We start from the raw sequence: 27,237 nt of genomic DNA, 5'->3' as shown, positions 1-27,237 counted from the left end.
TCTCTGTACAAACCAATTTTGCTCATGTAAATTTGAAGCAAACTTGAAGGAAGAGTATTTGTGCCTTCAGTTTGGAATAATGAAGGGATAATGATTAATTAAAATTTCACAAAGTAAAATTCAGTAACTGCAAATACTGTTTTTTTTTTAATAATTACTACCATATAAAAAATTCATATATTGAAGGTATTAGGAATGGCAGACCCTAAATCTAACAGTGCTATTTTTATAGTCCTCATCATAAAATAATTTTTTCTGTACATTATTTCCGTTTCCTCTGTCTATTTTAAGCTATTTGTGAAAGCTGTTGCTGCATATTTAACAACTTTTTTAAACAGGAGAGAACAATGCCTCATGAAATCAAAACCAGCAAAATTGTCATATTTCTGTAAACACAATTAAAATGCAGTGTGACAGGTAAGCCATGGTCTAGAAAGCTTTTTTTCACATTTTCTTAACACGATATATGGCTTACACCACAAACAGCAGCAAAAATAGCTATTAAGAACTTCAAGTTACAGCCAGGGGTGCCAGGCAGGATCCATACGACAGAGATTATCCAAACTATTTGCAGCTGCTACCAGAGTGTTGACTTTGCTTTCTCCTCCTTCAAACTGAGCCAGGTTATGAAGTCGAGTCATGATAGCAGTAACAGCTTTTTGAACCAGTGAAACCAGCTGCTGGCTGTCCATATTTTCCGGTTGCCCAGCTGCTGAGAGAGGAGAGGAAGTATCCTCTTGTGTTTTTTTGTGCCATGCAATTATTTCATCTCGTAGCACAGTTTTTAGGATGCCATCAACCTGTGCAAAGGAGAAAAATCAGACAGTTAGATTTAATCCAAAGAGCCCTCAGGGATCATAGAATCCCAACTAGATTTTAGTCAATGGCATTCTGACACGTTTGGTCCCACGCTGCAATCTCAGTCTTTTCAAGACTCAGTTATGTGCACTGTCTTTTTGATGCAAATTGTTTGCCCAAGTGCAAGATGCCTCAATTTTTGGAAAGCATTAGATTTTAAAAGGAAATTAGACAATTTCTTTAGAAAACTACACCCTGCTAAGAGCTAGAACCCATCAAAGCAATAGTCTACCTCTAGCATTCTATTCTGCTAACAAAAGGCCAAGACACATTTTGACTCACAGATTATTATGAAGATTCTAAATGATGTTGCATTTGTCATTTTACTATTTACCACTGCCAGAATTTGTAAGGATTTATGAGGCTAAAGGACTGAGACAATCAGCCTGAATTAACACGTTAGGACAAAAAATTAAATTAAGGGTAGAATTACACCCCTCTTCCTCCTATTCCTTCCAAAAAGGCAAATTGCAAACATTTCATTTGACCTCTGTCACGGCCTTAGGGCCAGATCTAAAAATCAAATATGGACCTTTCAGTTTCTACCTTAACCACAAAAGTGTCATTGAATTCATAAATTGCCAATTATAACATACTTGCAAATAACCTTTAAAGAAGTACACAAACCTTAAAGTTTGGCTGTGCAAAGCAGCGAGCTACTGCAATCATAGATGCAGTCAATGGACCAGACACCCCAATGGTGGTAAGGAATTCAGAAATGTTTGGTGTAAGCCGGAACGGAACTGGACGATTGGCATCCAAATCTCCAGTAGCATCGTTAATGTCAAAGCGAAAGTAAGCTACATTTAGCTTGCCAGTATCCTGGATTTAAAAGCAAGATACACAAAAGTAATTAAAGGAATAGATTTTCAGTAACAAAACTAAAAAACCAGTACTCCAACAGCTTTTCACTCTTTCAGTCAAACAATTTTAACTTTTTTGCTCAAAAAAAAGGCACGCAAAAAGTCAGGTATGTATTTCGCTCAAAATATGTGTCCAAAACCCCTAACCAAATACACATTATTGCAATACAGACTTAAACAATAGATTCTTCTGTAGCATGGTCTATGAGGAGTCATGCAGAAAGACACATCTCCATTGTTCACTCTGGGTGAACACCTGAGGGATTAAGGAACCTTAATTGCTATACGGAGTGTAGCCATCCGTGCATTAAAATGGAATTAAGACTTTAATATATACCACCTTTGCCCTACAAGGTGGCAAGGCTCATTTTAAATGTTGGGTTAAAACAGAAGAAAATCACTATTATTAGGAGTTGTAGGTTGACACCATGGCTGGAAAGAGAATAGTATTTGAAAAAGGGTATCCCCCTTTAAGAAAATGAAGCTCTAAATTTTACTTTTATTTTTTAAATCTGTTTGACAGACATATTCAAAGCAATATATTTGAAGGAGTAAAAAGAGACCTTTCAGTCATTTACATGAACAGTTCCAATATCTAAGAACGATTTTACATACAAAGTTCTAAATTCTCACCTCAGAAGATAGAGTTGATGTCCACAGGGACTGCAGTTTAAATTACTACCCAGATGATGTGCAATTACGTATAAATGAAAAGCCTACCGACATGCACTGTTAATTATATATGTCGAATTACCATTTTGACTCATTTCGAAAGTATAGTCCAAATTTCCATTTGATCAAAGACGACACAATGCATCTAGGACAAACTACCGCATACCTGGGCAATCTGCAGCATTTCAGGATTAAGTCTATTTAAATGAAAGATGAATTCTGCAAAGCCAATTAGGGCTAACTGAATCGTGAACATCTTTCGAAAAGTCCAGTAATCCGTCGCATTGGGGAACGTATGTAGAGCCCACTCCTTCAGCATACTGCGCGGCACCATGTTGCTCTGTACTTCTTTAAGTATATCTCTGAGAACCTACAGATGAAAAATATTAGTTGAGTGTCATTATTTTATGATTTCCTTCTTATTTTTATTATCATTTTATTAAAGCTGGTTTAGTTTTCTTTTCTGCCTCTTTCACTTCCCGTTTGGGGAAGGAGAGGGGTTAGATAGCATCTGTCAGTGTTCAGTGGCTGGTCCAGCCCTAATCCTACACTTCTTAGCAACAAATATGCCAAACTTCTTCCCTGAACTGCCGTATTCTGTTTTAGGGAAAACATTCTGAACTTGGATGTTTTCAATCCAACACTGTTTCCTTACTTCTTCGTCAAAACACACATAGTATTTTGTTTGCCCACTCTCTGCACAGCTAGAAAACAATCTTAAAGACTAAATTTTTAATAAAATCATATAACCATAAGAACAGCAAACAGATATGTCAGAAAGCCTGACAGTGAAAAGTTACATAACCTGATTTGAAATCTTTCAAGAAAACCAGAAGCGAGCTAAAGAGACATTCAACTCAACAATGCTATTCTCCCTTATGGGAAACGAACAGAACATACTTCGTTATTTTCTAGCTTCAGTGCAAGTTGGATAGGCATTCTGCAGCAATAGAATCCTTTATCTGAAGCATAATGGCAAGATTTGAAATTATACATGGGGCCTACAAAGTATGCAACCTAAAGATGGCTCTCTCAATGGTTCCTTCATATACAGGTTAAAAGGTAAAGGATTTTTATTACACAAGATAGGGAAAGGCACTGAGTAACTTGTATCAAGTACTATTACAGCAAAATTGCCTCAAAAATATAAAAATATAAAAGCCAAGAGCCGTAGTCAACTGGTTCTGTAAGTGAACACCACGTAACGTTTTTTTCACTAGATGTAAATATTTACAATCTATCAAAATATTTAATTACTGTAGCATATATATAGTAGCCTAATTCATTTAAAAAAAAAATAGGATCTGTTCCAGAAAGCAAGGTGGTCATACTGACTTCAGTTAAATGCCTGCTAAAGAGTGTTGCAAGATGAAGGAAAAATTCTCAAAATAGAAACAGCTGTTACGTAACACTTCATTTATTTCATAACAAAGAAAGCGTGAAAAGCTAAGTTTCTCTAAACGATGTCTGTGATACATGTATACCATGTATGTTTCAAGACCTACATTTGAAATGGGACTGGCATTTTATGTAAGAATTTGCATTAACCTTAAGACAAAAAAACATAAAGTAACCATATTTATCACAATTGGATGCTTGAGGAAGGGAGCTTTGCTCTTTCTGAGAACTATCATTTATTAGGGTGAGATTACTCAACTGTTTCTATTCGACTTAGATGAAATGAATCCACTGGCAACTTTAGAAGATATATTAGAAAAACACAGGGAAGCCTGCACCACATACCATGTTGTAATTGCTTATGCAAATTAGGAAAGCTGTTTCCCATGTTATCAATTAATTATTTTCAAAGCACTATACGGAAGGGCCAAAAAACAATCACTGCCAGGCCTGTTTTCAGTTGGTTACTCAAAACAATCTAAAGTAAAACAAATACAACTTTTCTAAGCTTTCCACAATGATCTGAAATACCAAAGAGATACAACAGTTCCCAAAATACATTAAACAAAAACAAAATAAATCCCCTCAAAAATCAAAACACTCCCTCTGCAAAATATATCTGCCTCACATCTCATGAGAGATGAAGGGTCGAGTAAGGAGAGGATTGGACACAGCAGAGTCCTCAAGATCGGCCCTTGAGTAAAATCCATATTCTATATTCTAATACCTGATGGCTAGCCTGAGTCCCCCGGGCTTGGACCGTTGCCAGTCTGTCATAGTAACGAGAAATAGGGTTGTCATGCTCGATGCCTTTCTTGGCACAGCGCTGCTTATAGATCTCCACCATGATTGTCTTCAACCAAACGCATCTGTGGAGAAACCGCTACAACACGGGGCACTAGGAAGAATTTGAGAAGGGTGAGAGAATGGAGGCAGGATGGAGGGGAAGGCAGAGAGAGCAAAATAAAACAGTTAATCCATAACCCAAACACTAGGAGGAGAATTAGTGTGCAATACCAGCCCTTAAAACATGACTGTGATAATCAGCTGAAGTGTATCAAGAGAAAAAAATTATTATGACACTCATATCTAATTCATACACTCAGTTAAAAAGAAAGCAAGTATGATAACGGATTTTTTTATCTTAACAGAAGCATCTCAACCGTATTAGCAAAAAGAATTGAGCACTCACTATTTTTCCCATCTTTTTCTGCATCTGCAGAGAAGAGGGTAATATTTTGTTCAGATGCAAACGGGTTTGTAGTATCTGATTACATGACACTGGCATTACGTCAATAAAAATTACTGTGAAGAACAAAACTACTAAACTCAACAGGGTATTTAAAGTGTGAGAAAAACTGGAGGAAACGTTCAAATGACACTATCTGAGAATAACATTGGGAAGACACAAGGAAATACTCAATAATCACAGCATGTGAGACTGTTTAGACCATTTGACAGCGACCTCTGGTTACCACCAAAACCTATTCTCTCATCATTCCTCTCAGAAGCTGTAATAATTAACCTCAGAAATATAGAGAAAAGTTGTTTAAATGCATTTAAATTGTTTGATGTAATTTCTTCAGTCTTGAAGAGGAAAATGTATTCTGCAGAAGGAAGGGGTGTTAATGAGCTGTTTCTTCTGGTCTGCTTCCATTAACCTCAGGCAGCAGGGAGATGAATGTTCTCTAGGTTCTTTCATATAGCATCAAACCACAAGGTACAGAATTATCTCCAAAAGCACTATAGTTCAGAAAAAAGCTCTCTGAAGGAAAACATGTTACTTGACTAACCATGTTATATAGAGGATATATTTCTGTATCAGTGCCTTGTTTATCGTATCTTTCAAGGCTTTATCTACTGCATTTCTGTTATTTTGGCCTCAGTGGTGTAAAACTGTCTTTATCTATGTAGAGATACTATATTTAGCTTTTGTTATAGCAAATCCTTTGGCTTGTACATTTTGGTCTTTTGAAAGTTAGAACTCAATTATGCATGTCTAGCTCTGCAAGTGCAACTTGTATCATCTGGCCACCTAAGCTCAGGACAGCAACTACTTGTCATAGTATTAGCCCAAACAGGAAGGCTGGTAAACCCACACTTTTTAAAAATCGGATCTCAGCACTTTTTAAAAGGACAACAGCAAAGTAACAGCTTTGCCTTAGTGTCTTTGATTAAGGTTTCCCATGCCCTTAATGTATTTCCTCTCATGAACCAAGGCTTATTAGAATTGACAGACATGAATTTGCCTTACGAATATTCAAGAACTTTGGTATCAGTAATGAATAGCTGTCAAAAACTTTAACAATTATAATCTTTAAGCACAACATATATTTAAAAATAATATAGAAACTCTCTTTTCAGTACCTGTAAAAAACAAATGTCTTTTTGTGGTTTCCTTCCTCTTCTCTAAGCAGGGGTTCAAAAGGCGAAGAAGCTGTAATACCCGCTCTTCTCTGCGAGACTCTGTCAGGCAAGCGTCATTCATTACCAGATATGGGTAAATCTTGCCATTGTGGCCTCGGATATAGAGTCTTCTGGCTGCAGTATTGTGTTTCTGAACTATCTCCACTCTGGGCATAAACCTATAAGGAAAAAAGGGATACTAAAACATCTGAGCTAACCTCCTCTAATATTAAATCATAACATAAAACAAACAAAAAGCCTTGCTAAAACCCAAACAAACAAAGCACAAAAGAAATAAGGCAGTGCAAATGTATTACAAGGTACGATTCGACCATCCAGTTAGCCCAGGTTTCTATTGTCTAGTCAAAAAGCTCTTCTGTATGATTTTGTTTATTTGCTTTCAAGAACACATAGTCCTTGAGCAAAATTAATCATCAAATAGGACCTTTATCACTGTTTTTAAAGAATAGAACCTCTATTGACTACAAGAGAAGTCAACATAAAAGAAAAACAAATATACTCTTCATGTAACAGAACAGTTGCTTAGTGAGGCAATGTAAAATTACCAAAGGAGGATAAAATAAGAGATTAAGGTGTTATACCAAAGCACGACTCCATGTATATGATTTAAATATATGCAACATACATGACATTTACTCTTGTAAAGTGGATGGATGGAGGTTTCCATTTACTTCTCTGTTTTCAGAATTACAACTACTAGAGGGTATTTTTAGGTTACCTTGCTATCTTGATGTAGTAATGCGTTGGCTTTGGCATCAGGAATTCTCCAGGTATCTCTACTTCTGCAGTTTGAGCTGAAAAATTACTTAGAAAGCGGCACTTTTCCTCTATGAGGAAGAACTTTGGAAGCTGTTTGGTTTTTGCCTCCAGAATTTTGATCCATTTCTTCAGTTTAGAGATAAGATTGTGAAGTTTCATTGACCCTGGCACACTGAAGTCAAAGTCTAAAATAAATAAATAAAAAATAAACTATATAGATATATATACACTCATACACTAACTCAGCATTTAAAATTCTATATAGGGTATTTAACTACCAAGTGTCTGAAGTTTGCACTTTCAAAGAGCTCCTTTCAGCCACGTGCCCTCAAGCAAAACACTTTAAGGAATCCCATACACAGGACATACACCTGTTAAGTATAAAAGCATCACACTAGTTTTGAAGACTATAGTAAAACAGAAAGCTAATAAAATCAGCAACTCATACACAGAAAAAAGGAGTATGCTACCAAGCAAGCCCCGCGGAGATAACATGGGTACCTGTGAACCCTAAATACAAACACAAGCAGCTTCAGACAGAGAGAGACCCAGGAATCATTAAGGAAGAGTCAGAGTGTAACTGGATGAAGGATCGCACAGCAGCAACAATACTGCACCCGTAGATGCTGGAGAACAAGTCATACAATTCAGTAATGCAAAGCAAATACACACACACACACAGAGTGTTACTGCATATTCCATCTCTATGGAAAAATCTTCGAGTAAAGTCCTAAAATCACATATAAAACTTAAAACTGTCAGAATCTGCTCCTTCTCTTCTGTATACAACTCTAAAATACTCTCTATTATTCAGCAAATAATGAACTTCCCAAAATTTTCCTGTTTACAGTCATGTAAGCGTTAGAAAAACATACAATGGAAATTTTAAATACTATTACTGTATTCAACTGTCTATATACTGCAACCAGACCGAATGCATAGAAAGAAATCAGCAATAAACTAATCGATCAGATCATTTAGTGAAAGAGCAAAAGTAAGCTTATTTTATAGTCTAGCACTGCAATTTTCTGCCTGTTTCATTAAGAGTGATTTATTCATTTAAAATCAGTGGAAGCTTTTTACTTTTAAAAGGCATGAAAGAGCCTCCACTGAAGGTACAACGTAGAATCTGTGAGCAACTGCAGGACAAGTAGTAAAATTGCTCTTACTATTATTCTCCTACTACAAGCTACAAGAAAATTGTCTTTATTCTTTCCTGCCCCAGACAATAATTGCATGCCACCACAGGAAGAACAGATATGACCACCCAAGCAAAAATGATAGTATTATGCAAACAGCCTGCTCTTTACCTCGCAACAGAGAAGTATTGCAGCCTGGAACTATCTCCTCTAGCCCACACGCAAGCTAAGTAAGAACTTCCTCAAGGTCAGCACATGGTCTTCAAACACTACACAAATACTTCTATAACAGAAATCACTGAAGTATTGGCCATTTTCTGGGCCAATGCCAATACCTCTTGACACTGCTTCTCACTATGATTTCAGAACACAGCAAATAAACAAACAAATAAATAAATGTGTTTGCATTTCCCAAAAGAGAGAGTATGAATAAACCACACACACAAATGAAATTATGGTTCAGCACATAAACTGTTCTCTCTGTAAACCTCATTAGTCATGGCATCCCAAATTGTGCCAGTTAACTAATAGACTTGAGTTTTTAAAAACCATTTCTGTGTCAGAGTCTTAAGGATGCCATTTTAAGTTCAACATGTTACAAACAAAAAAGCAACAGTAAAAAAAGAAACAGAGAATGTCAATTCAGTAATTCTGAGATTTAGAGCTATAGCAGAACAAACAATCTTCATTATGGTTCAATACAACAGACAACACAATCTCAAAAATGGGTTTAAATCTTACTGCAGAGCCTGTGGTTCAGTGTATTACACATAAACGATATCTTCCTAAACTGATGAAAAAAACCCCACCCAACAAAACCAGAAAAATCGCAACTGCTGCTCAGAGGGGAAATTAATTTGACCACATAAACACTCTACAAGCACCTATCTACAAGTATGCTAACAGTGAATTAAGTACACGCACACAGCAATTACTGCATATAAATTAAAAATACTCAAAATTCTGATTATCCACAAAGCTTACCCCTACAAACAAACTTAAGACATTTGTTTCTTCTGCCAGAAGGCTTCATGTAATTCTATACATACACTCTTTTTCTTAACATGTACAGGATTCTATTACCAAACAAAATAATGGAACCTAGGATTCCTTTCATTTTGCTATTCTGTTACCTAAACAAAGTATCTGAGAACACATAAAACCAACATATTTCATTGTGTATCCAAAATACATTGTTAAAAAGCTTTCAGTGAAAATCTTGAGTCTCCTAGCCCAAAACAGATAAAAAAATATCACATACATCTATAAGAAAAAGCCTAAAATGAAATCCACAGTTTTGTATTTACAGATGTTAGAAATTTGTATTTCTAATATTCTCTTTTCTTTTTCTACCTGGTATGGGCAATGCATCTATTGCTCTATCACTGTGAAACGCTCTTATTATAATCCCAAGTCTACCCTCTAGTGAGCGATGGCAGTAAATCATTTAAAGTGATAAAATTACTGAATCGTTTATGTCCTAAATCCCAAATTGCAACTACATGTTTTTCTAATGTGAATCACTAAACTAGTAAAAATATGCATCAATATATATTCCTTACAAAAAAAGTCACCCAGTTTACCACAAGAATAGCTCTAGTCTGTTGAAAAGTCTATTGCAATTTTTTGTTATTTTGTTTCCCAGCGCCAGAAGGGAAAAGCAGAGTTCAGTTAGACTTTTTGCTCATGTCACAGAGAGCCCATCCGAGAAGTAAAAAAAAAAAAACAAACACAAAATCCTTCAGCTCTAAGAAGAGGAAATACAAGACCAGAGATAATTTCTGTATGAAGTCTCTCTGCTTTGCAGACATCTTAATCTACATAAATAGTATTTCTGTTTCAAACAAATCCACTTTTTCCAGTACTCAGTAATGGAGAAAATCTTCTCGAGCTTAACATACGCTAATCTAAAATACCTTGCTGCTTTTTACCGGTTTTTTCCTAAACAGAATAGTTTACCTCCTTATGTTTAATGGAGACATTCACAGAAGACGATGATACTTTACAGACTGCATTTCAACCGAGGGAGCTTGATCTATGTTCTCAGTGCTACTACAGATCTTACAGTGTGATATATGTATTTCAAATAAATACGTTCAAAGTCTTGAACGGCTCAGAAATGGATACCTGAACCCATCCAGCCCAGCCTAATTGGCAATTTGTTGCCACTCTCAATGAAAGGACAAATAGGGGGCACGATTTTCCTGCCAGTGAGAGGCTTTAAAAAACCTGATGGTTCTTACGACAATTAGATAAGGCTTAATACTTTCTGAATAACGACCGTACCATCATTTCTCATGAACAAAGATCAAAAAAAAGAATACACTTTAGTTAGTAAAATTACAGTGTCAAATCCTCTGTCCCCTCAAAACCCCCGTCCTATAGAACAATGAAGTACCATGAAAAAAAAACAAACACCTCCAAACACGGGGTAACAAGTAAACCAAATCTCTGCTACACTGGCAGAAAACAGTTGAAATCAGTTAATACTTACAGCACAAGAATTGGCTCATTTGCAAGATTTTAAAGATTATTCTGACCACAGACAAAGTCAGTTAAGAAAGTTAATCGCCCAAGGATCTTCAACTAAAAAGCCAGGACACCCATCATGTAAGATGCCACTTAGGACTGAAATGTAAGCTCAGCTTGGCAGAGCAGTTCAAATCCTTCATACACACGATACTGAAGCAGATCCAAGCATTCTCCAAGAGACACGAGCTGCTTTGGTTTTGAATTTAGTATTCAGACATGACACACTCTACTCTCCCAAAGGTTCTTTTCAATCTCAGAAGAACTTTTGGAGAGCACCAACAAACTTGAAAAATCTCAATGACGAGCAGAAATACAAAGCTGGACTTCCGGTTTATCAGTCAGCTCCGGAAAACCAAGACTGCAAAGACCAGATCAAGGTCAAACATGATGTTATCTCCAATCCTCTTAATCTGAATTTTCTGGATAACACCCTGTTATCTAAAAATGATGAGGGAAGTAAAGAAAGGGCTACCAAAGTGATGCTATGGTCACTCTTGAGAAAAGAAAAAAAAAAAAGAAAAGCTTAAAGAAGCTGAAAATTATTAACAGAGCTTTTACCCCTGCCCTCTCTCCACACTTCAGAGACACGCTAAAACTTCAAGATGCTTCCTTCTGATTACAGAGTTTCCATCTGCAGTAAATAATTCATTGTGCTGGGTGCCAAAACTCTCAAGAAAATTATCTTGCCCTTTAAGAGTATACTGGAATTTTCCAGTCCTATTCAGCTTAAGTGGAAAGATGGTTGCACAAAGAAGCTGATCCAAACTCTAAACTATCATCTGCCTATAAAAGAACAATTGAGGCAGTTTTTCTCCTCCTTTCACTGCTGAGAGAGCTCTCAAAGGGATCATTTCTCAGCATTTGCTTGTTCTTTGATGTCAAAGGTTTAACAGAAAAGGAGAGAAGGAACAAAGAACAGATGGTCAAAGAAGTATGCATTTGAAGTTCCATAAAAAAAAATTCAAAGTAAAATTTGGGTTTAAAATATATAACGTTAGGATGGAAAAAGATGACCTATCAAAGTTTCAATGGTCCAGATTACTGCAGACAATGTCTTTAGAATATCAGAAACAGTGCAAGAGTCTCCGATGGCTCCAAACAGGAATCGAGATGCAACTCGAATGTTGATGGAAATGATTATGCAACCAAACTGGATTAAGGTCTCTATAAAACGTAGCCACCAACAGTAATGTGGAAGTCACTGAAAAAAAGAGTTTACTCCAAGACAGCTCCTCAGCTTGGATACTTCTGAAGTGGAAGGCAACCACTGTAACTATCTGTCCCTTATATAAATGCAACTGGCACTGAGAACCAGAAAACACAAACATGAACTTTCTGGTGTGACAAAAGGACACAGCAGGTAAGATTTACAAATGGTTTCTCATAATGCTAAAAACAGCCTTTACTGTCTTGAGTACAGTAGTTACAATGACATCCATTTATGTACATTTTACGGATATTACAAAATTAATAAAAACTTAATTTTCATTTTCTGCATAATGAATTAAATTACAAAAATGTGTAAGTACACTGATCAGTTTAATTTATTCTGTTTTCCCACACTTCATATGTGAATCAAAACACTGAATTTATTAGAATTAAATAAAATCTAATCTAGCACTATGCAAAATAATTATTTTTATCTTGTAAATGTTGATGTTTAATCACACTTGAAAAACAAAACATGAACTCTTCAACAAAAAAAATACAGAGAGTAATTACTTATTATTAAACCGAGAAACACATTGCATTTGATGACTTTACAGGATTTTTATGTCCAGGCCTATGTTGTTGTTCTCTGTTTTACATGTTGTTCCATAGAATTCTTTATAAATGCTGTGATTAGACAGGAAACCTGGAAACCTTAGCTGCCATTTATAGATCATAGACATGCAAAAAATAAATACACAGCAGCATACAAAAGCTGAACATCCACTCAATTTTTTGTTTAATTAAAAATTCCAACTGAAGTGGAATTAAACTTTCTTAATTGCTTCTCCAGAAATGTTCTGAAACATTAGATTTTCCAGACTTGAGCACAGAGTTTTACTTAATTTTCCTTTATACCTTCTGTAACCCTGTATCTCTCTACCACTCACAGGAAAAAAACTAAGCAACACTATTACAGACTAAAAATAATTCAAATCCAACAAAAACTGAGTATATCCATCACACTTACGATAATTATACAGTGACTCTACTACTAGTGCAATGTAAAGACATATAAAACATTATTAAAATTGAAAACAAGTCCAAACTTGTTTCAAATGTAAAGAGTTTCACTTGGAAGGTGCTTACAATGATCGTCTAGTCCAAGTGGCTGACCAGGTGTGGGCTGACCACGCGGTTAAAGCCTGTTCAGGGCACTGCCCAAACGCCTCCGCCACTGGAGCGCAGGGCCAAGAGCTCCGCACCTCCCGCGCCTCCCTCCCCTCGCACCCACCCTCCCCAAGAAGCTGCAGAGAGCAACAACGTCACCGCTCAGCCTCCCTGTCTCCAACCCAGCCAAGCCCCAAGGCCTCAGCTGCTCCCCAAAGCAGGTGCCTTCCAGCCCTTTCCCCAGCGTTGCTGCCTTCCTCCAGATGTGTTCAAGGACCTGCTCAGGCTGCTGAAAGGGCTGGGCTCAGCACCGCACACCCTGCCCCAGGGGAGGCCACGCCACAGCTGGGCACAGCAGGACAATCACTCCTTTGGACCGGCTGGGCGTGCTGCCCCCCCGGACGGGGGTTGCGCCCTTGCCTGCCAGGGCACACGGCTGGCTCCTGCTGAGCTGCTGGCGGCCAGCACCCCCAGAGCCCTTTCTGCAGGGCTGCTCTCCAGCCGCTCCTCTCCCCAGCTATACTTGTGCCTGGCGTTACTCCATCCTGGGTACAGAATCTGGTATTTGCACTTGTTAAATTTCATCCCATTAATCACTTCCCAACTACTCCCCCTCCCATGCTTCCGCTAAAGACATACAAAATGTTTCTACTACCACTTCCCTCGCTAGGACACTTCATCCATTAAAAATTTAATCATATGGTTCAGGACTTTCATTATCTGCTGTCATGCAACTGTTGTGCCTCAAAGAGGACGTCATGCAATACATCGCAGGCTCAAGATAATGTAGGTCAAATCTACAACGGAGTGACTGTCACAAGAGTCCCATTGGTTCACTTAGTTTCACAACATTATCAATACAGTGCTTGAAAAAGCTCTGCAAGTATACTTGTTAAACTCTGTAAAGGCTCAGTAGCCATTCTGACCTTCAAAAATTTTAAGTTAAGGCAACTTTATGTAATGCAGAATTCTAAACAGAATTACTTCTCAACGCAAGATTCACTTTTGCAGAGAAACCAGCTTGATGTGGAAAGATGACATTGTGGGGGTTTTTTTAAAATCACTAGAACAGCTAAGATGGTAGAGTTTTAACTCATGCCAGAATCAAGTGAGAGTCTCAGTAAGATAGAGAAAAGTAGATTCAGAAAAAGCTGAAAAACCAAGTCTTCACAAGAACTCCATATTTCCAATTTTGAACTAGTAAGTCTGAATTCTTCTCTTAAAAAAACCCCAACATCTCATCTAATTTTACAGTTATCTTCAAAGAAAAGCTGATGCAGTGTAGACAGACACAAAACTCAAAATCCTGGCAATCCAAACACAGGTGCCAGTCAATGCCACTTTCTGTCACACACAGCTGCAGCACGGCCTTAACCCTTTTCACTAAATACAGCAAAACCACACTCTGCTGTACAGAAGCTTTTCTTAGAATTTTAAGCCAACTTCAGATACTTAAACATGTAACTCTACTGACAAAGAGAAAACAAATCAGTTGTTGATTCAATTTACCTAACAATGATATAAATTCATGCAATGGGATTTTTATAATCTAGTTATCCAAAACACTAAAGTAATCTTAATCAGAAGTAGGCTGTTGTGAAAGATTTCAAACAATATTGTCAATTTGGAGTTCTGGGGTGAAAATTTCATTAAATTCTGATATCAATATAAAATAGAGATCATTATTGTCCCTCATGTAAAGCAGGCAGGTCTATGTAAATTGCAAAAATATTATGGTGAAGCAATGCAATTTATCTTTAAACATGTATTAGAATCGACCACAGTTTTAGGTAATAAAATACAACAATACACTCATTCTCTATGTTAAGCTCTAGTTTTCACCTGAATTCTCTTTATTACTCCTCAGAAGACTGGAACAAACTATTTCAGGTGTGAAGAATGACAGAAAAGTGCTGTTTTCTGTATTTTCTCTCAGCACAATTAGTGGAAGAAGACTAAAAAAAGCAGAATGCCTTCACATTTTAACTTTAGGTGGCAATTTCTCTGGAAATTAAAAGTCACATTTCAAAAAAACCCATTTACCTGTTGTAAACTGTCCTTTTAACTTCTGGAACACAGGATCTTGAGCTGTTGCTTGTGCCCTCCTCGCTAGTGACTCTGAGGCTGCACTAGAAAACATGGTGGACACATTAGAGACGTTCTCAAGACCTACTCCAAAAGTGCTGACTAACTTCTTGACAAAATTTAGTGTATGAGGTGTGATTTTGGCATCTGAAACAGCTCCACTTTTCTCAAAGGCAACTGAATAGCACTTCGCCAAGCCCTGCTGCAGTTGTCTAAGAACCTGTGAAATAAAAAAAAACAAAAAAAAGTCAGCAAGATTAGGCCTTTCAATTTAATGTCAAGTACTTCTTTCCATACTGCATTTTATTTAGTAAAGTTATCCTCTCAAAAAATGTTTGTTTAAAGCTGTATTTTTAAATTGTGTCAGAGGGTCACTCAGAATGACAGCCCTGACTCTTACTAGCCCTGCAACTGAACAAAGTGAACGGTGGATATGCTGCATCATGAAGTGCACCTTGCTCCTTGAACAGCAGCCGTTTTAGATTCCATATTTTGTGACATGTTAGAAAATGATGTGATATGAGGAATCCTTCTTCAAACAAACCCTGTCCTACGTAGACAGAATTGAAGAGCCTGACACTTCGAGAGGCAAATAAAACTAGAGCAGCATGTCCATCTGCTCTCTGCTATAATTCAAACTTTGGACAATAATTACGAGCTGTCACAGACCACCAGATGAAGAAGGAAAACAGTATCTGTTAAGCTTACTGTGAGAATAGAAATTTTCAGTCGCAATAAGCAACAGCTTACATCCTAGAGGTATTCACCAAATTAACAGTTTTGGGTACCCTCTGTATTGCTTCCAGAAATAACCAAGCTCTTTAAAACTCCAATCAGAACAATCAATTCTACAAACACCTCTGTTTATTAATCAAAACAAACAGTTACGTTTTAATGTAAGAAAATAAGTCCAGATAAATATTTTGCAGTTAACTTTTCCTTAGACGATGCATACATCTGAAGACGTATTAAAGCCAAATACCTCTTCATGCCAATTCTCTCTGAACCAGACCATCTGATCTACAATGCCTTCCAGAGAAGACAAAAGTGTTGGATGCAACTCGCGCTGCATATGCATAATCCTGCTGCATCGCCACATCGGTGCAGTGGCTCTGATTGGCCCAGGATCTGAGGCAGAGTGAGACTGATTTCCAACTGAACTTGGCTGTTGTTGCCCAGAATCTGAAAAGTGGAAAATTAAAAATTAAAAGAAAAAATTCAAATTGTCTTTCATCAACTTGATATACGTACTCATTTTTGTTACATTATTTTTAGAAGTTTGACTCATTTGAAAAGAAACTGAATGTTGAATGGCTCATGCTTCTAATCAAAATTACACTAGAACATACTAGAAAACTAAAATGTTCTTTTGTACTGGCAATTCAAGAATTTTCTACCTCTCCAGCAATTTTTAAAGATAGAAATCCAGTAAAGGACCTGTGATTCTTAGTAATTAAGGTGACATGAGAATGAAGCAGATGAAACTCTTCTTGGTGAATATTTTATTTAAGAAAATTCAAGACAGCTGAAGCCATTTGAAGACTTAATTTCACAGAAAAAAAATAACGCAAGGGAAGTTTATCAACATTTTCTTCCCTTAGCTGTGCTTTCTAGAGAATCTATTTGCCCCATAAGATCAGGTGAAACTCAAAATAACACCTTAGTTACAAAGAGTCCAAACAATTTGATCATTATCAAGCTCACCGCTTTTGTAGCGCTCTCGCTGTTCTATCTTCAAGGTCAAATAGAGGGTCCGGATAGGGAAGTAGACAGCTTGGGGATAGACTCTTCCCACCTATTTGGAGATACACATATCCATAATTCTCAGTTATGAAAAACTACAGATACGATCAACGTGTACAGATCTTCTTTGTAAATGAGTGCAATCCAGTAATAATCAGCTCTTTGTTTTAAATAATAGCTTATACAAAACTAGGAAATTAAAGAGTCTTTCAGTAACAGGAGCCCAAAGAGCATGAAGTGGTAATTCCCTGCACACACTGTTAAGGCACTACCAAATTAGGGCTTCCAGATCATATTGCCTAATAAACCTGAAGACAGCACAATGCCAGAGTGCCAGCTGGGCCAGCTCAAAGAACTTACTCATCTACGTAATGGCAGAAGCACAGAGATAATGACAGCAGTTAGGCTTTAAATTAGGCCACAATTCCCGTGAGGCACATCATACTTGGTCAGAAGGTCCATTAGAGAGTAACTTTACTCCACCCAATTGTGGTGCTTAATGTAAGGGGACATCAATTTCACCGAAAAATAAAAAAATGTTTTTATGGCCTCCATAAAAAGCAAGCAAACAAAAAAAGCTGGAGAGATTAACATTCAGCCTCCTCTTTAAAAATCTGTAAATCTCAGTATCTACTGAAGAAATGATGTGTCTAAGCAGTACCCACAATAGAGCACATCTTAAGACATGATTAGAAGTTTCTCCAGCCACGGTTCTTCTAAATTGTGGATTCTTTCTTCATTCAAATGGGTATGGTAAGTGGTAGAAATTTTACAATGGCGTTTAGCTGTTCAGTTATATGATACTCACGGCAGACTACTAACCTGACACAAATACACTTCCTGCTGTAATTCAGGAATAAAATTATTTTAAGAGGATTGTAAAGTTTAGGTTCTAGTACTTCTGCAAACTTAAGAGTTTTAAAATAGTAATGCAGAAGATTTGGGGGTTTTTTGTTTGTTTTACATTCCCTTCTATGGACCTGAACTTTAAGGAAATGGAAAGAAAAATATCTGCAATATTATCTCAACAAATCACAAGTGTCTACAACTCACTCAAATAAGTTTTTTCTGTCTGCTGTTAGAAGCCAGCTGAGCACACTGGTGTTGCAGGACAGTACCAAGCCACACACATCAGAAATTCTCCCTTAGCTACCTGGCTTTCTTAAGCTGTTTGGGTGCATGGTGTCTTCAAAGTTTCATTTTTATTTTATGGAGAGAGAGGGAAGGAAACATATGTATGTATATGCACACACATACTTATCCAGATATATGTACCGAAGTACCAACATCTGTGCAAACACACAGGGACACATTCTCTCTCTCTACAAAAATCCAGAGCTTCGAAAGAGCGAAGCGATAGTATAAAAGGAGCCGGATATGGTAGAACGTGCTGAGTTGTAAGGATCATCAGGTCTGTATCTCAAAAATAAAGAGTGGAGGGAAGGAACGAAGAAGAATACAGTGAGGAATTCAGCAGGGCAGTTGTCCTTTGTCAGTTTTCCGAACCAGTGGAGCGCTGCGGAGAGAAGCGCCCTGAGGTACAGGCTACTGAGAGAGCTGCCTGCGGTCACCTGTACGTTAACAGGACTTCACAACTGTTTTGCATTAACTTGAATGACCAAACATCAAAATGCTTCCAGGTCATGCACATGCTAAAACAGAGCTGAAGTTAGACCTTGACATCTCTTAAAACATGGTGTTTGAACCCTGTTCATACGAAACAATAACAAAATTGGATCTGAAACCACATAAATCGGAAGATGTCACTTACTCTTCCTTGGTCTACAGCCATACTGAAACCAAGTTCATGCTGAGATACAGGTACATGTTCTATTCTTAGATTCTGCTCCAGAGCAGACAGCAATAGGCAGTAAAATCCCAAAGCAAGATTAATCAAAACTCCTACCTGTCAGTTCAGAGGTACAAATCCAGGAAGTCAGTTTCTTCATCCTAACTCCCTAAACCTTATCCTTATTTTTCTAATCATTTGCCATGCTAAACTTCAGGCAAAAATTTACAAAGCCCCGGTAAAGATTTCTGATGGTGACAGACAGTCTTGTCTTTTGCAATCAAGTCTAATGAAAAACAAAGCACTAACTGAAGGGTTTGGCCTTTATTGACTAAAGCCAACAATTCTTGATCCCTACTCCTGTGTTATAAGCATTTAGCTATATATTTATAAATGTGTGCTATAGTGTTCACAAAATCGTAATAAGCAGAATTCCAGAGGGAAAGCTATAATGCCTTCGGCACATATGGCAGACAATCTCACTGGATTTAATCTCATTAAGTAACACTCAATTTGAAATTCAAAACATTCTGCTTACAGAGAGAAATTACCATTTTTTAACTCATCAACAGCTGCAAACAATAGCATTTTTAGAGTCTGGTATTTTCTTATTTTGCTCTGAAAAATATTTGTATCTCATTCCAAATGCAAAGATTACAGGCAATAAAGACTTTATGATTGTCTCCTGTACCTGACTAATGAGGTTCAAAAGGAGTTTGCCCTCTGAGCCAACCAGGCATGTCAACAGCTGGGGAATCCAGGCCAACCACTGAATGGGTGGGACACCAATGCAGTACTTGTCTACTGCATCAGCTAAGGTGTTCTTATCGTCATCAAAACTCAGTAGCCAAAGAACCTGAAAGAGAATTTCAAGAGGACACCTCACTTTTTAAATTCAAGAAAAATCAATTATTATGATGCAAAAAAAACCCACAGATATTTTATTGATATGATAGTGGAGTCCTAAGTGTAAAGCTTACACTCATCATACCTGGCCAATGTCACTTTTTCCCTTAGAAATAATATTTAAAGGATGTAAAAATAAATGCAGTTGTACTACTTAAAATGAAACAAGACTGAAAATAGCACAAGAACCTAACAGCATTCCACAGATTCTTTGGGTTTTTGCTTGGGGGAGATGTGGAAAATATCAGTAACCAATAATTGCACACATTCATGCCTTTTCTGAAGGGGTGGAGCTCCAAATCTTTTTTTAAACATCCATGTCTTACCTTGGCTAAGTATTTTCTTGATTTGCTCTCGTTCTGATGGCGACACGCATGCAGGTAGCAAGTAATAGCAGACACACCCAGGTGAAGCTGACGTTCTTTCACGAAGATATTCTCAAGGTAATCACCCCACATCGCCCATGCTTTCACTAGCACATCGTGCATTTGCACAGCTGCAGAAAAAGCTTTGTTCGCTTCTTCAGACCTGCATTGTGATAAATAACATTAGTTTTATACTAATAAAAAGTTACTAAATTCTCTAAGAGTCAGATTTCTGATAGCATACTCAATTACTTTCCTAATAATCAGTGACATTTTTACATTAAGATCTCTAGTAAAATCCCTTATGACTGCTTTATCTTAGCTCTCCTTAAAGTTCAGCATCTATGAAAATAAATGCTTCAGATGGAAACAATTATGTCAAAGATCTCCAGGTAAACCCAGGGGGAAAAAAAACAAAAACTGAAAAGATTCCAGTGCACTGCAATCACAACCCAAGCAATAATACTAGGAGAAAGAAGAATGAAGCATAACACAAGAAGAGCAGAAGCAAATGCATTAAAAAGTGCTTTTAGGCTGATTAAAAAAGGGTGTAAGAAAAAAAGAACATTGAGACCTTTTGGGGGACTACATCTTATTTAACTGTTCTTCCAAAGTCATTAAAAAATTTACAATCCACATTATCTGGAGAAAGTCAGTTACTCATCCCCACAGCTTTAGAAGTTGATTTTTCAACAGGAAAAGTGAAGGAATATGGAGGTTAATCACATAGTTATTGGCAACCAAAAGATTATTTGGTTTGATACTTCTGAAGCCTTCTCCAGGTTTCCTCAAGTGTTCCTAGTCCAAGATTTGGCATGATTCATCCCAAAATATATACAGACCTTGGACCTATTTAACTTTTGAGGCATAAAAATAAAGGATGAGAAAACTCACATACACATTACTGAAAAGAAGGAACTTCTAAAGCATTCCAAGAATCCTTATTAATGAAAGTACTTCACTTCTCCCTTACAAAAAAGTAATGTAATGCTTGTTTGACTAATTTTTTTAATTAACTGCAAAGTATTTTTTACATGAAAATATTAGCTTAGAGTGATAAATCAAAATTACTCTCTATACAGGCAAGACTATAAAAAAGACAGCAACTTTTACTGTCACAATATATATTAGTTTCTATGTTACATTACTATGTTCCTTGCTTTCAGAGGCTTTCTGCACCTTAGATCGAGGTTTTGAAGCAAACCACCACAGCAGCAGCCTGATAGATGACTTTGTATCACTACTTCCCCTTTATAAAAAGGGGACTTTTCAGTCAGTTTTCTTCTCTCCTTCTCTACAATCCATCATTCGTGACACCCAAGATGACTTTTTAAAAATGGTTTCTATCACCTTGCTCAGCAAATAGGCAGCACAGGGAGATGCGAGAGCAGAGGTGACCTTTAACTTCCAGTTCAGTTGACACACAGGTAAAACCAGTAGTCACACATTCTCAGGTTTAACGCTGCCACTGCTGCCTGCCGTAACCGTCCTGAATTCCTGACCTCAACTGCAATGCTAAAAAGCATCAAGAAACTGTAAGTACATCAGAACCATGGTTTAATCCAAAACCTTTATTCATTCTAGCCTGAAAGGACAAATAAGAGCAGTTTAGTTGCCTTTTACTTCATCACCATCCATTTGAAAAAATTAAAAAAGACGGGGGGAGGTACAATTTCTTGCCTTTGCACCTCAAATGAAACAAAGCTCACTTATGGCCATAAAAAAGCCCATGCACTTTCCATCAAAGTAATTGCATTCCACCCATTTAAAATTCTCTCTTGTATCTACAGAAGAACATATTCATCACTCCCTGACTTAAATTGCTATGTGAGGTTGCAGTGTACAGCTTAAAACCTGATGGATTTCATTCCCTAAGTGTCCACAACGTTGCAGTAAAGGAATTATTCCATCCGTATGTAACATGCAGAATACTGCTATTAAGTACCATGCATACTAAGTCTCTTGAAATCTGAAGGGGTTTTTTTGGCATCAACAAACAAAAATTAACTGCTGAGGTATTTGTTTACTGAATTGAAGAGATCTTCCTCAAAATAGGAAGATGCCAGCATACAACAAAAATATTAGCTAAGCAGCTGTGTGACAGCAAGGCTTGCACGTAGGTGTGTAACAGCTGCAATGCGAGGTGTCTCCAATGCACACCACGTTAAGCCTTTCCAATTCAATTATCTGAAACAAATGTTGCATTTCCACACTGTACAACACAACCGATTTGTATAGGCACTCTGAACCATACATTTTCCTATGCCCTGACCAGCTGCAACTATTAATGGGACATATACAACAAAGTGAAACAGAAATGAGAGAAACAAAGAAGTAGGCTAATTTTACAGACTGAACTTTTTCTTTCTCCTTGGTTTTATACATTAAGAGCATAACTAAAGCAACCTCCTTTTGTCAACTACATTAAGAGGTCAGTTAAACATTTGTTTGTCTAACTAAGCCCTCATGAAACTAGAGAAAAATAAAAACTGTATCTTCATCTGCAAAGCTTTGGACAAACCTATTCTCCCTTTTTCTTCTCATCTCACCTCTTGAAATACAAAACCTTTTTAAAAAAAGAACTGGTACAACGTTTGCTGTAACTAGTTCTGTCCTAAAATACTTCAAAATATGACCATTACATCTTCAAAGGAAGTCTCATGTATACTTTTACTTTCTTACACAGTTGTGACAAATCTTAAGCTGGTAGAAATATATGGAACATTCCTGCTCAAACAGTGTGTTTAAATATTTCAGCTGCATTTTTCTCAGATGTGTGCAAGTGTCTTTTCCAGTCAACAAACTTACTTGTTAATCTGTGCCAAGAACATTCCCTTCAATGCATAAAACTCTGCAGTCATCTCCTTGGTGAAGTACTTCAGATTGGTTGATTCAATAACTTCAAGACCCTGTTAAATAAGCCTTAGTGAAAAAAGCCTTCTAAAATGGAAAGGTTTGCAAAGATAAAGTGCCATAACATGACAGGCAAAATATTCTCTTGAAATTTAAATAGTATGAGTTTCTAGTATTTAATTTTAAGTTTCCACTGGCCTATGCCGAACTATTAGATACTAGAGACAACGTTCATCAGGTGCTATGTTATCTTTTCTACCTTGATTTTTATGTTGTATTATTTATATTATGTACTATGACATTATTATTGCAAAGTCGTAGCTTGTTGACCTTAAAACCACGTCAGTGGGTTTTGCCTCTAAGCATATTTTTTTCCTTTCCTTACAACACAGGGTTTCACTGGAATTTGCAAGCATCTATCACTCCTGAATCACTCAGAACTTCAGCTCGTCCTGCAATAGTGTTGTTTCTTCCCATTGCAAATAAATAGAAGGGATCTGGAAAACTACGTTATCTATCACCTAAGATTTCAAAAACCATATTTCCACTTTACTTTTTATTCAGCTAATTTTTAATGTATTCACAGTATTCAGTCCAAAGAGGACACTGACTGCTTTTGACTAACAGCATTACTTAAAACAACGCTCTGGGCACAGTACAACAGGGCCAACAAATTTCAGACCCTGCTCCATATGCAGGCAGTCTATTTAAATCAACAGATCTGATGGCCCTTGCGATTCTCCAGGTTCCAACAACTTCAGAGATAAAGCTACCGTACCTGCATACACTCATTTTTGCCCATGACTCCAGCGAGTTGAAGGTAACATTTAACTTGCTGGCGAATCTTCTGAAAGCAGTCCACTATGGGCACAGTTGGAATTGTGTGAATGCGACTCAGTATATCCAGAGCTACGTTGACCAGCCCCTGTTTTCGAGCTATCTTTCCATACTGGATAATTGCGGAAGCAGAAGCATGAACTCCCAGCATGGCGTTATTGGAACTAGGATCATGCTGAGAACTATTTTCATATGCAGTTACAATGGCTAGAAAAAAGAACATGAAATATAATTTTAGTTATAATGAAAAACCTATACAGCAGTATCTTACACAACAATACATAGGAAATGATGACTTAAGATAATGAAAAACTTAAATGGAACTTGAGTAGAAACAAACACTTTTCAAAAAAATAAAAAATAAATAATAAAAAAAAAGAACTTATTTCAAACAATGTGTTTTCTGGAAAATTACATGATGAATGCATGCTGGACCAGGCAGTTTTACCCTGGTAATGATGTTGTCTCCACATGAAAATGCTGCTCCAGTGGGATAAATCATCTGACACAATAGGTAACCTGTTCCTCCAAGTCTTCACAACAGTCTTCATGTCATGCAAGCTGTTGTTCCTTCCCAGATTAGTTGGTTGCAATCCTGCATTTATCTGGGCTGCTTCTTGAAGTTCAATTATTTGTTGTGCTGCCTAGAACACATAAAACAATATAAATAGCATAACGGGTAGTACAATAAGCTGGCCACCTTCCTTGTTAGAAGAAAGTCTCTATGAATGATACCATCTTTAAATGATCACGCAGAGACAAAGCTGTTTATGCTGTTTCAGGAACCTGTCTCCTAGTTGGATAAATGACCTTTAACCAATCCAATCCCTAACCAAATAGCAAAAAATCCATGAGATTGATTCAACACTGAAGTCGTTGTCTGAAATGTTGAATTCATCCACTGAAACATCAGCATTGAATTTATAACAATGGATCATGTGTCTTAATACGATAACAAATTATTTTAAAAAATAAGGGTGCCATAAAGTACTTTCTTGCATGCTTGCAGAAGATCCCTGCATAAATTCTGGCTCCCTTCTTCTCCAGGGATGCTGCACAACTATCAAGAGGTTTATTTCACACATGCCTCATTCTAACAAAACCTAAATTACCTAACATTATTTGGCTGCAAAAAGACATTACTGATCTATACTTAATGTCTTCTTCCTATAATGCAATGAGTTTGTTTGCTAGGCTTAACTCTGGGCAACTTAACACGTTTTCTTTGACAGCATTAAGACAAAAATTTCCTCATCCTTTCTTTTATTTTAAACTGCAAACGCTTTCACAAATTATCCCTCAGATGGTAGTGTACTGCAATTAAGAAGCCTTTTCTTCTTAAAGAAAACAACCACCCAAAAACACACCAAAGAAACACGAGTCTTCCGTAATCTACACTTTCTCTTCACCCCTGTCCCCTTCCACACACACATCTAAATAAAGCCAGAGGTTAGAATTAAATTCTAACATTCAGGTTTGAACTTACTACATCAACTCTGGTTATAGAAAAGCACAAGTAAATACATATACAGTGCGTGAAATACAAAGGTCAAATAAAAATACTGACCTTAAACAAAACAACAGAACTTTCAATTTTAAAAGAAAGAAAGAAACAAACTTTTAGGAGAAGTCACTAGCATGAAGTGCCTGGTCATGACCTGACCTCTTGATAGAAACCTGAATGTACAAAAATACCACCTATGCGCTCCCAGAGGTGTTACTTTAAGACATTCTGCAAAGACCCTACCTTTGAGAAGTTACCCACATTTAGAATGGTTTTCCACTGACATTTATCCTCAAATTAATGAGGAACAAACAGAAGATGGCAGTGGCCCCAAACCTGCTAAAGGCAGTGGACATTTTGTTAAGACTTCAACAACGTGAAGAAAAGGCCTGCAAACTCCAATGGAATTTAATTACCTGTAGTACAATAAAACTAATGCTGTATTCTCTAAGCTACTACTAGGCAGATAACAGCCGTATTCATTGTTAATCAACCAAATAAGATAACTATTTAAAAAAAAAATGCAGTCCAAATTTATAGAGTGAAATCTATTGAAACAAAATAAATTAAACGAAGTAATATTTTCCTACAATCATCTCAGTATCAGCTCTCACAATAGCTTAACCTTCATCCTACACCCATTCATCACGTAAATTTAATTTTCTCACAGGTATTTAATCACATACTATCTGATACTAAAAAAAAAGTAATTACTGCAGTGCAAATTCATGACTGCGTTTGTACCTCTGTCAGTCACTGAATAATTTATTCTTTCTTCATGAGGGATATATACATATTAGATTATTTTAAAAGCTTGTTTTAATTGATATCTGAAAGTATTTAATTACTTTATTTAGGAATACTATTCCTTTCATGTTGCAGATACTGCCATTCTTATGGGAGGAAAAACTTGAAATATCAATGAAAACTTAGCAGGAAGGCATTAATTTCATCAAGAAGTGGTATTGTATCATCTCAAACAAATGAAACACTGCACCTATTTACTTGACAACTTCCAAATTAAAATGCGCATTCTGCAACTTTGACCAAAAAAACCAGTATTATGAAAAAAAGATCAGTACTATGCAGTAAACTATTTTATGCTCACAGGTACCAAAAACTCTGAAACCTGCTACTGGAAAATAATTAGTAATAAAAAATCCCTTTTCATTCTTACCTGGAGAAGGGGAGTATGAACATGTGAGACGACGTGAGGAAGCCTTCGCCATTCTCGAATAGCTAAACTACTCGCCATCTCTACCAGACGCTCGATGAAGTTCAGCTGTTGCTCTTCCGGGTGGCAGATTGCCAAGTACCCTCTGTACATGTTCACCTTCCAGGCCATCTCTTTCGGACAACTCAACTCCACCTGGCAATGAAACGGAAAGAAGTCTAGTAAAGGTCACTCATACTCACAGGAGAAGGCTGAGAAGGGATCCTACTGATGTGTATAAATATCTGAGGGGTGGGCGTCAGGAGGAAGGGGTCAGTCTCTTTTCCAGCAGTAGGACAAGGAGTAATGGCTACAAGGTAGAACATAGGAAGTTCCACCTCAACACAAGGAGAAACTTCTTTATGGTGCCAGAGCCCTGGCACAGGCTGCCCAGAGTGGTTGTGGAATCTCCGTCTCTGGAGACTTTCAAAACCTGCCTGGACACGTTCCTGTGCGGCTGCCCTGGGGGATCCTGTTCTGGCAGGGAGGTTGGACTGGATGATCTCTAGAGGCCCCTTCCCACCCGTAATGTTCTGTGAATCTGTGAAATGCAGACTATTTCATAAAAGCCTTCTTAAGCAAACATTCAGTTGTTTCTTACAAAAATGAGCTCATTTTCTAAAAATACCACATCGAGATATAAAAATTTTTGTCATTAGAGGAGCTCCAGCTCTCTTAAAGTTATTGGCAAGGGCAAGCTAGCCAATAAATTGCAAATTCAGCACAAGAGAAGAGCAGCCTGCGTACAACCCGCTGTTAGGGTATTTTTACACTGGCAACTGTGGCAGAGCTCAGAGACAGCTGAGCAAGCTGAAAGCAGCCCTGTAACAGGAGCATGAGGCTCACTGCAAACCCATTCACCCTGTGTGAAGAAAAAAGACGCATCTCAGCAGATAAAGCAAACTACCTCTGAAACGCTTCAGGGGGTCCAGAACAAGTAATGTCAACTTCTCACTTAAAAGGATCCCATCCCTA

At 37.3% G+C, this 27,237-nt stretch overlaps 1 protein-coding gene across 1 annotated transcript in view; it reads right to left on the bottom strand.

Annotated features, from left to right (window-relative positions):
* Positions 1–259: 259 nt before the first annotated feature.
* The window catches only part of TRRAP (transformation/transcription domain-associated protein), an 82,307-nt gene continuing 55,329 nt past the window's right edge, over positions 260–27,237 (bottom strand). Inside the window, 16 exon segments of the mRNA XM_009870422.1 lie at positions 260–800; positions 1,486–1,680; positions 2,560–2,763; positions 4,519–4,639; positions 4,641–4,689; positions 6,159–6,376; positions 6,937–7,162; positions 15,011–15,272; positions 16,035–16,180; positions 16,757–16,847; positions 19,276–19,440; positions 19,817–20,018; positions 22,664–22,764; positions 23,487–23,752; positions 23,994–24,189; positions 26,227–26,418. Of these exon segments, the coding sequence (XP_009868724.1) occupies positions 516–800; positions 1,486–1,680; positions 2,560–2,763; positions 4,519–4,639; positions 4,641–4,689; positions 6,159–6,376; positions 6,937–7,162; positions 15,011–15,272; positions 16,035–16,180; positions 16,757–16,847; positions 19,276–19,440; positions 19,817–20,018; positions 22,664–22,764; positions 23,487–23,752; positions 23,994–24,189; positions 26,227–26,418 (2,919 nt within the window). The 3' untranslated portion in view covers positions 260–515.

Source organism: Apaloderma vittatum, unplaced genomic scaffold (genome assembly GCF_000703405.1).
Source record: "Apaloderma vittatum isolate BGI_N311 unplaced genomic scaffold, ASM70340v1 scaffold13475, whole genome shotgun sequence".
NCBI lineage: Eukaryota > Metazoa > Chordata > Aves > Trogoniformes > Trogonidae > Apaloderma > Apaloderma vittatum.
The sequence above is the reverse complement of the archived record's forward strand: the minus strand, read 5'-3'. Positions and strand labels throughout refer to the sequence as shown.